Consider the following 13,381-nt stretch of genomic DNA (forward strand, 5'->3'; position numbering starts at 1 on the left):
ACCCCCTTTTAACCAGATTCCTGCATTTTCAGCGCAGGAGGCCTGCTAGGTTTCAGCCGGGTCATGGCCAAACCCGCCCTGGAGCGGCCCGGCCAGGGGGATCCACCCGCCTTAGGGGCGGCCGCAGGGAAAATGGCGGGCGGGAGGCCGGGGAGGGGGCGCGGCGGGATGAGGCGGCGGGGCGGGCCGATGGGGAGAGGGGGCAGGGGCACGGCCATGGCGGGGGAGGGTCGGGCCGCGGCTTGGGGCCTCTCTACCGGCGGCTGCTGTGGGGGGTCTACGGCGCTGTAACCCGAAACCTCCCGCTCTGGCGGCGGCGGCGGGCGGTGAGTGCGGTGCCGACAGCGGCGGGCGGGGACAGCGGCGGGAGTGGCGGCGGGACCCGCTCGCCGCCGACGGGACCGGGGAGGGCGAGGGATGCCTGGGGCGGGGGCTCCCGCCCTTTGTTCGCTGCCGGAGGGAGAGAGGGGGCAAAATGGCGACCCCCTCCTTCCCGCCCCACTGCATCTCCGGCTCGACGCCGCTGGCTTTGTGTGTGCCGGCAGCCCTGGCCGGGGTTGCCCGGGGGTGGGATGCTTCCCCCTGTGCCGGGAGGGCCACCCCTCCCGGAGGCCGGCTGCTTCCCGTGGGGTGCAGCGGGGCCGGAGAGCGGCAGATGTCCCCGGTGTCGCCCCTCGGGGGTAGCAGCCTTTCGAAACCCTGCACCGCTCAAACAGCCCTGTAAAAGCTCACAGAAGCGGTGTTTGGCACGTCTAGGGGGAAACTTGTGGAGAAGCGCTTTTGCAAACAGCAGACAGCTTCGCTAAAGAAGAGCGAAGTTATTGTTTCTTACAAAGCACGGGCCAGTAATGTCTTTAATTATGCTCTTAGGAAAGCACAGATAAAAATGGAAAAAACGTGGCTCTCCAGCCTGACATTACTGCCTGAGGCCACAGCAGCTGTGCGGATGGAAGCATTTCTGTGAGTACTCCTGGCCTTTTAGGAGCCTTGGGTGGGCACAGCGGTGGAGTTAGTAAACCTTCCCCGAGTCTTTAATTTTCAAGAAATGGAAATACCACCTTTATATTAATTGGTGGACTCTTTAGTTTTTTTGTGTGCACGTATGCATTTTTTGTGGTGTTTTTTCTTCAGCCTGCTGACCTGCAGAGGGGTGAAGGATTTAGTGAAGTAGGTAGGAGTGCCTGTTGGAGACAGCAGGGAAAAGGCTGCTAAGGAATTGGGAGAAATACCGAGGTTTCACGAAATGAGGTTGTGAGTCAGTGGGATGGACGCTGGCAGTGAGAAGTCAGGGCTTAAAGGTTCTCAAACGTTTCTGTAGAGTACCAAGGGTCTTTCAGACCTCATGTACAGAAAGCCAGTTTTCCCACCCTTTGATATTGGCCATATAATATAATCACTGCTGTAGCTAAGGTGATATGAACTTGGAGAGGCCATGTTAGGAGAATTCATGCAATGATCCCTGAGTCTTTGGATGTTACTTAGCAACTGTTAAGAAAGAGCCCGCAGGGTGTGACTAGCCAGGCATCCACAGACCACCAGCAAATGTTGCATAGGCAGAATACATGGCGACGACCAGGGTAGACAGGCAGACTTTTTTTAAAAAGGTGACATTTTTAAAGTGAGAGAAACAAAGACTGATAGTGACCTTCTTCTTGTTTCTTCACAGCCTAGATGAAGGGACTGAGTGAGATGTACAGCTGGCAAGTATGGCTTAGAAACAAGTAAGATCCATAGAAAATTGTAAAGTAAAATATGCTAATTCTCTTCCTTGTTCCTCCCTCTCTACCTCTTTTTGTATTTCTGACAGTTTCTTCTCTGTTCTAGGCTTGGCATTGTCATTGACCTCTTTGGTGTACCCATAGGCAATTTCCTGCCCCTTCGCTTTACCGTCTAAAATGGTTTCCTGCATCCTACAGGTAAATTTTAATTAACAGAGACAAAAGGGCCTCCAGTTTTGGAGAGAGTTTGAAGAAGTCCTTCCTGAATGTTTCGGAGCGTTGTTCTGCTTCTCGCTGCTCAGCATGTCTTGGCTGCTCCGGCTCTGCACGCTCTGACCATGAGCGGCAATTCCTCCCTCAGCAATGTGAAGGTCTTGAGGAACCTCACCACGCAGGAAGATGGGGCAGTCAGAGTCACAGAGTCCATTGCTATAATTGTCATCTCTATTTTCATCTGTTTGGGCAACCTGGTGATTGTTGTCACCCTCTATCGGAAGTCTTACCTTCTCACGTTGAGCAACAAGTTTGTGTTCAGCCTGACCCTCTCCAACTTTCTGCTCTCTGTACTGGTGCTGCCTTTTGTTGTCACCAGCTCCATCAGGCGGGAATGGATTTTTGGAGTTGTTTGGTGCAATTTCTCAGCCCTGCTCTACATGCTGATCAGCTCAGCCAGCATGCTGACTCTTGGACTCATAGCTATAGACAGGTAAGCAGCTCTTTTCTGATGAAGGGTAATGAATTGCCTGGTCATTCCATAGAATGGCTTGTTGGCTGTTCGTAAGGTCGAGAAGCACTGCGGTGGATAATGCTGTGTACCGTTGTAGTGTCATTTTCCCTTCAGCCCCTTGTGAAATTTTGATACAGAAGAAAGTGGTGTCATCAGTAATACACAATGCGGACATGCATCTAAAGTATTTTTTAAGCTGTTTGTGGTATAATAACGTACTACTTGAGAAAGAAAAAAATCCAGATTATACCCCAAGCAGGAATGCACCCATAGAGACAGATTTAATAGCTGCATGTGTGCCTTCAGACAAGCTTTACAGCCTTGCCTGCAATGATGATGGGTTATGGATAATGAGGGTAATGGGTTCAAATTGGAACACAAGAGGTCCCACTTAAATTTGAGAAGAAACTTCTTCTCAGTGAGGGTGACAGAACACTGGAACAGGCTGCCCAGGGGGGTTGTGGTGTCTCCTACTCTGGAGACATTCAAAACCCGCCTGGACACATTCCTGTGTAACCTCATCTAGGTGTTCCTGCTCCGGCAGGGGGATTGGACTGGATGATCTCTTGAGGTCCCTTCCAATCCCTAACATTCTGTGATTCTGTGATACGTATTTTTACATGTAATTATTTTTATAAACAGTGTCCCTGAGCCTGCTTTGAGGTTTAGAGGAAAGAGCTAGATATCAACGTCATTAAAATAAGGTCTTTTTTTATTATATGTCTTTTGTGCCCCTGTTGACTCTTTCTTGTCCGCCAGGTACTACGCTGTCCTGTACCCGATGGTTTACCCAATGAAGATAACAGGCAACAGAGCAGTGGTAGCTCTTGTGTACGTGTGGCTACATTCCCTCATCGGCTGCCTCCCTCCCCTTTTCGGCTGGTCATCTTTGGAGTTCGACCAATTCAAGTGGATGTGTGTGGCGGCCTGGCATAAAGAGGCTGGCTACACTGCCTTCTGGCAGATCTGGTGTGCCTTGCTGCCTTTCATGGTCATGATGATCTGCTATGGATTCATATTCCGCGTGGCAAGGATTAAGGCCCGCAAAATCCACTGTGGTAGTGTCGTCATTGTGGAGGAGGACTCCCAGAGGAATGGGAGGAAGAACTCCAGCACCTCCACATCTTCTTCTGGCAGCCGAAGGAATGCTTTCCAAGGGGTTGTCTACTCAGCCAACCAGTGCAAAGCTTTCATAACCATCTTGGTCGTCATCGGTGCTTTCGTGATTACATGGGGGCCTTACATGGTAGTAATTACATCAGAGGCGCTTTGGGGTAAAAATAGTATTTCCCCTGCCGTGGAGACATTGGCTACGTGGTTGTCCTTTTCCAGTGCCATTTGCCACCCACTGATTTATGGACTGTGGAACAAGACGGTGCGCAAGGAACTACTAGGAATGTGCTTTGGGGATCGGTATTATCGTGAGCCCTTTGTTCAGCGGCATAGGACGTCGAGGTTATTCAGCATTTCCAATAGGATCACAGGTAATACGTGTGGCTGCAAGAGTCACTCTTCCTCAATACTAGTAAGTAATGCTTAATGCCTGCATGTTCTCGGCATGTCTCAGGGCTCTGTAAACAAGGGAGGACGTTTCTGGTGGTTTCCATAGTCTTTTGTTCGGGTTATCACAAAGACTTGAAATAATGTTGTGGGGGTTTTGTTTGTTTTTTGTGGTAGTTAACCTCTTTCTCCTACTCTAGTAAAATTTTCTGTGCAGGATAAGGCGTAGTGATGAGGTTAATAATTTATTTTCTTCTCTCTGAATTTCTTCTTTTCACATGCCTACTATTTTGTGTTCTCCAGGTTGGACCACTACCAATAGTAGCACTTTTTCTTTGATGCCTGGCTTTATGCTGCAACTCTTTGATAGTCACTGAAGTTACACTGGTCTTACTGTTTCCCTAAACTCAGTTCTTAGCCTTAATGGTGGTGAAGAAAAGATCATAGAGTAAAACTGTGTAAAAGAGAAAAGTGTTTAAAGTCTGCCCAGGTTGAAGGCTGAGAGTTTCAGTTGCTCAGTTTGGTGTGGCTTTTTGTTTGTTTTTAAGTAGCAGTGTAATGGTACTCTGATTTTTTTTAATTACTTTCCTGGTCCTGTTGAGAAACTTCCAAAAATAGGACATCTTCATGGGGTCCCTTGCCATGTTTCATGCAGTGGCAGGAACTGAAGTTATTTAATTATGAAGGAAGACCTAAATGCAGAAGGAAAGGGAGAGCAGAAAGGCATCTGCTGTCTTTTCTGCAACCTGGAATCACTGGGACTCCATCTAAATTAAAGTTCTGCAGCTACATCACAAGCTGCAAGGGCTTCTTCCTTTGGCAAGTCTGTGTCCAGGGTATGCTATGGATGAATACATTGGGAACTGAGGTAGGGAGAGAAATTTCTTTCCAAGTGAGAAGAAGCTGAGTGCTTCAAATTTATCAGGTGTCTTTGCTAGAGGCTGATAGGGAGAGGGGGCGAAAAATCCCCAGCCAAACCCACAAAAAAAAATCTCGAAGTGGCATCCAAAGAGAGCAACTCTGTGAGAATCTTTCCCTTCTTCTTTTGGGGGTTTGAAAGAAGCCAGGCATCTTGGTGCCACAGCCTTGCTCATGAGCTTCCTGCCATACTAAGGGCCTGTTGCAGCTGCTGGTGGCTACCAGGTTATTCTCTCTCTAGAAGGTGTCTGGCAAATATCACTGTCTCTATCCGCCTGTGTGGCTGATAAAACACATGCAATTGCAAAACGAGTGGGAGGGAGATGGTGCAGGTAGAAAGAACACTTGCTATATGGAAAGACTCCAGGGATACCTGAAAGCTGCTGTCTGGATTTCTAAGATGGGAAGTCCAGAAGCGGTGCGCTCTGGATCAGCAAGGTAAGTTCTATACATAGAATAATAATTAAGCCAGTAGAGTGGGTATTACTGGAATGGGTTTTTACTACTGAAGATCCTTTAAACATTCATTGTGTAACAAGAACAAAACTCTTGCAGATTTGGGACTATCTCCTCATCTCACTGCCCTCATGGCAGGTGGGCGGCCATTAGGAAACAGCAGCAGCACAGGAGAGACAGGTTTCAGCTGCTCACAGGACTCAGGTAACTAACAGTCTCTTGCTTTCTTTTCTTGGGCAGAAGATTGCACTGGTAACTTTGCAGAGGTCTCTGGGATAGCCTGTATTTACACACACAGATGTCTCTTGGTGAGTGGATGACATAAAGCATCTGTTCCAGCAGTTACAACAAAATTGCTGCAGTTGTTTTTCTAATTTCCTTGCCCTCAATATATTTACTTGCAAAATACTGTTTACTCTGAAGAATGATGGCCCTCCCTTGATAATGTGTCCGGGGAACAGGACTCACTTTTTTTTCTGCCCTTCTCTTTTGGCTTTTTTTGTTCTTCAGGGACTTTCCTTGTATCCACAAGGAACAGAGCAGCAAAGTTCTGTGGAGAAGTGTTTCTCTGTTTCCTGGTTTGTAAGAGACCTTGTCTTGTTCATCCTGCAGTGTAAACATAAACACTTAGGATGGTTTCAGCTTATGATTTTATCATTACTTAAGATCTCTCAATTGAAGATGGTTTGGAAAAGGCAAAAAGAGCTCTGATGATAATTTTCTATCCAGAACTGTAGCTAGGTTTTTCTGGAAGTTAATTCAGCTACCACTCCTTAACTGCACTACAGTTATTTTAAATAATATTTCTGCTCTAGAGACAGAGGGTTCTAAAATTTGCTTGATTTTAGAGGTTTGTTTCTTATTTTTGTAAAGGAAGTCTATGGAGCTGGATTTATCTTGGTAGTTGTTTCACACTGGTAGATTTATGCCTGTTGTGGGTATTCTGCAGCTATCTGTGATAAAGGAGAACAGCATCCTGGTAAACTTGCCTTGGTTAAGAGGATGTCATGTTGTCATCTTGTGAGGAATGGTACTGAGCAGTTTAAACAAATGAACGAACTACATACTGAATGCTGTTAGAAGTGCCACTGTTTGTTATGGAGAGAGTACAGTCCATAACCTGGGAATGGATATACAGTGATTCACTGTGAAATACTGCTTCATTGGATGCCTTTAATGTGAGGAGCTGAAGAGCAGAAAGAAGTTGTAGCCCTCTTCAGTGCTGCCTCCTGCAGTACTTGATCCTGTGGCCTGTGATGCAGTTGTGTTTTTATCTACTCTGGTAAACAGAAGCTGGGCTTTTCATGTTGTGAAAAACAGATGAAGTAGTAGAGAGGAAAAAAATCTGAGTGGTGTCAGCTGTACACGAAATATTGAGACCTGAGCCCCAATTGCTAGAAATGCTGCCTTAAGATCAGTGATTCCAAGGACAAAGATCCACCCTGTAAGAATAAAAGGCTAGTCTCTTCACTAGCCCCATCTGAAAAATTGCACTGAACTAGGGCATTAAAAAAAAGTGCTAAAATTCTGCTCCACGGAAGAAAGTATCTCCTCCTTCCTTGTGCCACCCCTCCATTGCACACTACATTTCCAAGGAGGATCCAGTACTCTTGGAGATAGGCAGGAGTTTGCTGTTTCCAGTAGACAAACTCAAACCAGTTGATCCACAGAACAACAAAGTCGTTACCTTATTTAGGACTGTGTATTAGGGCAGCAGCTCATTCTCTTTCTTGTGTGCTGGAGGGAGACATGACATAACACACAAGTTTCACCTTAAAAAGTGTATAACTTGGCTGACAATTCATTGTGATATAGCAAAGGCTAGACCTACGGAGAAGTATGTTGTCTAGAGGTAAACCCCCAGCGATGTCTTTCAATTGTTGTAAAATGGGTCCTGCAACACCTCCTTATCACAAAGAATAATTTTGAGGATCAAAAGCAGTCAAGTGGGTGAAGAGGGATGTGAAGAGGGATCTGGATGAGTTATGAAACCTACAAAGGCTCTTTGTCCTAGGCCTGTTGTCACATCACTGGTGTAAACGGACTGGTAGTAAAGTGTCACACATCGAATGTGTGCAAGCTGAGTCTTCCAACAGCAGCTTCCCTGAGCACTCGGCACTGACTGAGCATCCCCTTGAAATGCTTGCTCTGCTTCTCCCTTATAGAGCAAAGACCAGTATTGCAAGGGCTCTCTAAGCTGTAGTCTTGTCCTTTGTGTGAAAGCATTGCAGACATGGCAAGCTGAATTGCCTCATGCTTGCAAAACTGTTTTATATTGGAAGGGTGCAAAGCAAATGCAGGGAGGTGAAATTAAAAAATTACTCCTAAACTGAAAAAAATAACTTATCGGACAAAAGTCATTCCTAACCAGAAAGGGATTTTTGTCTGTTAAAATACACTTCAAGAAAGTCAAAATAGGTTATTAGAGACAAACTAAATTGAACAGAAAAAAATCTCCAGTTCACATTTCCATCCAGGTCTGATTACAAGCATGACATTTGGCAGCTATGGTTGTCTGCCTCTCAGGCAGCCATTGTTAGCCTATTGTCTTCCTCAGGAAATAGGGAAAGTTGCCCTGAACTTCACCCTTTATTTACTGAAGGTAAGGTTTCACTTTTGTCTGCTGTCCCATTGACATTATAAGCTCTGCAGCTGAGCATTTTGGAGCTGCTCAAGGTTTTAGATGGCTAATGAGAAAAGATTGCCAAATCCTTTCTATGAAAACTCTGACCTCATTCTTTTTCTGTGCAGTGTTTAATTCAAGCTGAAGTTACTCACAAAAGCTGGGTTTAGACATCTTTGAAGGAACTGCTGTAGACTGAAAAGTTTTTGCCACCACTTAAAGATTGTATCCCGGTGTTAACTCTGTTTTGCTCTTATGTTTGTTTCAGGAACTGAGACAATGCTTCTTGAAGATTATAGCTCAGATGGCCTTCATGTGCCACACTGCATTTATCCTCCTCGAAGGAGGAGTTCAGTGACGTTTGAAGATGAAGTAGAGCAAATTAAAGGTGGGTTTAGGGGTAAGTATGGAAATGCTCAGATCTAAATATATTGCCTTAAAACCTATCTGACCACTGTTCACCTTGACAGACCTGACCATTTGTGGAGGTACAACAGAAAGTAAGATCAGCTCTTTCTTCCATTTCTCAAGTAGCCACAGACAAGGACAAGAGTCAGAAGCAGGGATTCCCTGTATACCCGTCATTTATGTTTCACAGCAGTCTCCTTTCTGCAACTTCCCTCATCTGGTGGCTGTTTTCAGTCTGTTTTCTGCTCTTAAGGAACACATTTTTCTGCCCTTGTACTTTGATGCCATCATCCCAGTGTTTCTCATTTGCTGCCTCATCTCAACTTTGTCATTTAAATTCTTCCATTTACAGACCACAATGGTTTGAATATAATTTCTTTCTATTTCACTTTTTTAACTTAACTTTTACTTCACTTAGTTTACTGAGTATGTTTCTCAGCAGATAAGGGTGAAAAGAGATGAACCATATACACTTTTTTTTTTCCCCCAGTCAACTCACTTGTTGATTCTGTGCTAGCAAAGTGTTACTGTGATCATCTGTAAAATATGGTAAAGTTGGTTTAATTTGAGCCAATAGTTACAAAAATATGGACTAGAACACTTGATTATAACAACTGTATTTACTAAACAATAAATAATTGTGGACAATAAAAAATTAGCAGAATGCATTTAAGAAGCAAGTAATAGTAAAACCTGTCTGATTTTTTTTTTTTTTTATGGTTCTGAACTAATGAGAAGACTCGTATGTGGAATCTTCTTTTCAGACATTTTGGCAAAACTCGCTCTTGCCTTCTTCCCAGCATAAGCTGATTATTTCTTTGGACAAATACATTACCATACATTTTCAGTTGTCTTTCTGAGTGATTATGTAGAGGCAGGCATTTAATTTTTTTGCAGTTCAGTGAAAGGTCTTAGTGCAAAAGGTCCCCCAGGTTCAGCAGTTCTCCCTGGTATGTCTCAGAGTTTTCAGGATCTGAGAGATTTTAAATTATTTCAGTTTCCTCATTGAAGAATTACATTTAGCATCAACACCTGTGTTGCCCAACATATTGGTGGGTAGAGAAGTATATAGATGCTACAAAAGCAACTACATCAACACTGAAGAGCAGGTGTATCCAAGGTAATAAAAGGTTAGGAAAAAGTATACCACTGTCTGCAACTGCAATCTTCAACCTCTGCTGGCATGGAAAGCTCTACAGCCTCCTTGCTGGAAATGGAAGTGGGTCCCACAGTGTGGCTGGAACAAATTTAAACCTAAAGACAGCAGACTGCTGGTTTTAATAACTACTTGGAAGAAGCCCTTGGAATTTGGGGACTGTTAATTTATAAACACAGAGTCTGGTGTTTGGGCTTCAAATGTATTATAAAATAGCTCTTAAACTGCACTGTTCATATCTATGAAGTGCAAGATCTTAGTCCAAAAGCACTGGGAACCCCTGTAAGGCTGTAAGTTGTGCTTACAGTAGAGGAAGGACAAATTGAGGGGTTTGTTCTTGTCTTCTGCTTGAATTGTTGCCTGATGCCAGACAATTCCCATTTTCTCTAATCCTGGACTTGAGGTAGTAAGCAGAAAGCAGGCTATTGACTTCAGCTGGGTACAAATTCAGACCAATAAAATCATGTGTGCATAGGTTCAGATTCAGAAAATCATTCAACACACACTTAACACACATTTGTGTGTAAGCACTTTGCTTCATCAGGTCTGATTTTTTTTTGCTTGAATTGGAGTTAATCTTTCTCTGCTTGACCTATCAAGGTCACTCTGAAGCTTTGTCTTCAAAGAATGGTTTAGGAACCCTGGGTATCATTGGTTTTGTAAATGTTCTCTGTAGGGTAGTTATTTTGCAGAGGGTGTGATCATAGCTTTAGGAAAGGATCAATATTTATCTTCAAGCATTTGTGCAGCCATTCGGGTCAACTGTCTATTTTCTTATATGTTGTTTTTTGTTTTTTTCAGAAGCGGCAAATAATTCTGTTCTTCATGTAAAAGCTGAAGTCCATAAATCTCTGGACAGTTACGCATCTAGTTTAGCAAGAGCTATTGAAGCTGATGTGAAAATCAGCTTGTTTGGGGAAAGCGCGTTACCAGGAGCTCTGTTCCCTGTGCGGACTCTGCCCGGAAGCAGCATGACCACACGGCGTGGTATCAGGCCCCATGCTAGCCAAAGACTTCAGTTGCAGAGCATCGATGAAGGGAATATTTGACAGGAGCACTGAAGTAAGAAAACACAATGAAACCACTAAGTGGGACCTACTACAGCTGTTAGTGTTTCAACAGAACCAGGATACATTGTCAGGATGTTTTTGGTGTTTTTTTCAACACTTGAAAAACAGCTCGATTCTGGTACTTATATCAGCATTTTACAGCAGTATTTGTTTACGGTTTAGGGGTGCTATTGATTTTTTTTTTTGTGCTATGTCTTAAATCTATCACACAGTGCATAGGAATGCAGGGTTTGGTGTCATCGACCAGATCATTGAATCTTGGGTCCAGTACTGGCCAAAGACGATACAGAAATCTAAAAGGAAAAGTATGTGCAGTGTTACATTCCTTATTGCATTGATCTGTTTCTGACCAGCGGGATGATCAGTTTTCACTCGATAGCTGGAGTGCATTGACAGGAGGTTGTGCATTGGATACTACACACGGCCTTACAGTCACAAACTCCATAATGATGGAGCATGAACTTCACTGGGGGACAAAACCTGAACTTTTCAGAGGGCTCGTGCAGATTATGGTCCTCCTTACCCTTGCTAGCAGGTATTTCTAGCTGTTTAGCCATGAGAATGCTAGAGCTGAAACTGGATTGTGCATTGCTTCTGTGTTATGACACACCAGCTTCACTGGATGTAGTGGGTGGGAGCAGACCTGTCCTGGAAATACCACAGAGAAGGTATTTGAGGACATAATCAATGTAGAGTTCTTCAATGCAGAGAACTTCAGTTCACTTCCCCGGTTTTGCTTTTACTAAAAGGGCGCACTATGGCTCTGATAAGCTTGAAAGGATATAAATAAGGTATTACCACTTCAGTGACAGATTCAGGATTTATGTTGTCTAGAGAGAAAAGTTCTACAAGTTTCTTACTTTTTTAATCAGGAGGGAATGTAGTATTTAAACTCATTACCTCAGTTCATATATTTCTTGGAGTATTATTTCAGTAATCTCTAAAATAAGAACATTGGGGACTTCATATTGCACTTTGCATATTCTTCAGCACTGTACAGACATTGCCTTGTCAGGCCTTTGTGAGAGGACTGGTCAGCCCTGCTTGCCAAGGAAGGGGAGCCCAGCAACAGCTGAGCTGCTGGCAGTGAAACAAGCTGCAAAGGTGGAAAGGTTTTTGATGAAGAGAGATGAGGTGGATCATACAAGCATGCCCGGCTTGAAGTGCCTTTTTGTGCCTTCCCGGCCTGGCCCCTTCTATACTTTGTGGGGGTTACAGCCCTGCCTTACTGCTCATTTCAAAGAGAGGGAGGCATAAGTAAGATAATTTCTTGGATGTGTGTCAGTAGCAAATGGACTTAAGGACCAAGGATTTGTGTGTGTTTGCTCTGTGTTTGCTTCCCCCATACTTCCACCTTTACTCAGCAGCAGTTTGTGTGAGTTTTTGCTGCAGACTGGGGCAGGATGTTTCCATCTCGGCAAAAACTGTGTGTTCACTTGTTAAATTATGGCTGTGTGTGACTAACTTGGAAGCACAGAAGGAAACTGTTTTTGAGGCAGAGCCTCAGTCCAGTACTGTATTTAGACATCCTATTTGTCTGTGTTCCCAACTCAGAAATATATTTCAGCACAAGCTGATGTCCATCTCTGGACAAAGACTTCATGAACTAGTCTGAATCCCTTTACATTCCTATGTAAGGTTTAACTACATGCTTAAAATTCAGTACATGGTTTGCTGATTAAGAACAGGCTCTTAAAGCAAGAACACTTAAGCACCAGTAAGGTGGCTCTTTGCATAATGCAGGAATGAAATTACTAATAATGGTGAGGTCTTCTCTTCTGTATTTTTTGCTTCTAGTGTGTTAGAGAAATAGGCACCTGTGGGCACTCATTAAAAAAAAAAAACCAAAAAAAAAACCCAAAAATTAAAAATCCCAGTATTTGCCAGGAAATGCCCTGCACTGGAGTCATTATTGCTATAATTATCATTACAATCACATTTGCTCATTGTACTCAGCACTCCTTAAGGTATAGATTTGCCTGAAGTAGCTTGAACTATTTTATCTGTGTCCCTTTTATTTCGTATTCCTGCTGCAAAACAAGTGAAGTTGTTGCTGAACGTGAAAAGGGCACACATCAGTATGAATGCATTGTGGTGGAGTAAAGTCAGTGCTAGCCCAAAACTGCGTATATTTAGGAGGAAGAATTCCAGGGCACATGTGAAAGCACAGAACTGTTAGTATTGTTTAAAAAGCACGTTTTTCACAAAGGTACTGAGCCAAATTCAGCCTTCAAGCAGGTTGGTGGAGTTGCACCAGTTTACACTGTGACTGAATTTGGCTGCCAGTGTTAGTTTCACTAATTGTTATTTAGTGTAAATGTTGTTAGTATTTTTGTACACGCATTATAACATTTCCATAATTCTGTTCTTACCAGAGTTATCGCACTTGAATTTTCATTAACAAAAGCAGTAATTAAGAAATGCACACATTTTGTAAAAAATGTATTCTTTATGTTAAATACAAAAGAAAAAAAATTTCAGCTGGTAGTGGTCCATGGTGTTTGTTTATGCTGCTGTTATTTCAACTTATTTCTGAATAGATTTTTGCTTTTAAAAGTGGAGACGTGGCTGCAGGCGCTGGAGCTCACTGCTCAGCCAGCGCGCCTCCCTGTGCTCCCTCAGGCAGGAGTTAAATTAGGTAAAAATCGATCATGATCATAGAATGTCCTGAGTTGGAAGGACCCACAAGGATCGAGTCCACCTCCTGTCCCTGCATGTGACAACCCCACAGTTCACACCATGTGTCTGAGGGTGTTGTCCAGTCTCTTCTTGAACACTGTCAGGCTTGGGGCCGTGACCCCTCCC

At 43.9% G+C, this 13,381-nt stretch overlaps 1 protein-coding gene across 3 annotated transcripts; it reads left to right on the top strand.

Moving 5' to 3' along the window:
* The first annotated feature begins 211 nt into the window (after nucleotides 1–211).
* GPR161 (G protein-coupled receptor 161) lies at nucleotides 212–13,053 on the top strand. 3 transcript variants are annotated; one of them, XM_082043366.1, is made up of 8 exons: nucleotides 212–326; nucleotides 871–960; nucleotides 1,667–1,721; nucleotides 1,825–2,424; nucleotides 3,205–3,929; nucleotides 5,419–5,523; nucleotides 8,211–8,342; nucleotides 10,308–13,053. In XM_082043366.1, exons 4-8 carry the CDS (start codon nucleotides 1,985–1,987, stop codon nucleotides 10,553–10,555), a joined length of 1,650 nt encoding a protein of 549 aa, XP_081899492.1. In that variant the 5' UTR covers nucleotides 212–326; nucleotides 871–960; nucleotides 1,667–1,721; nucleotides 1,825–1,984; the 3' UTR covers nucleotides 10,556–13,053. The 3 variants fall into 3 exon arrangements, with proteins under 3 accessions (XP_081899492.1, XP_081899494.1, XP_081899493.1); XM_082043368.1 differs by having other exon boundaries at nucleotides 8,211–8,330; XM_082043367.1 differs by having other exon boundaries at nucleotides 1,917–2,424.
* The last annotated feature ends 328 nt before the right edge of the window (nucleotides 13,054–13,381 follow it).

Source organism: Streptopelia decaocto, assembly GCF_964273445.1.
Source record: "Streptopelia decaocto genome assembly, chromosome: 1".
Lineage (NCBI taxonomy): Eukaryota > Metazoa > Chordata > Aves > Columbiformes > Columbidae > Streptopelia > Streptopelia decaocto.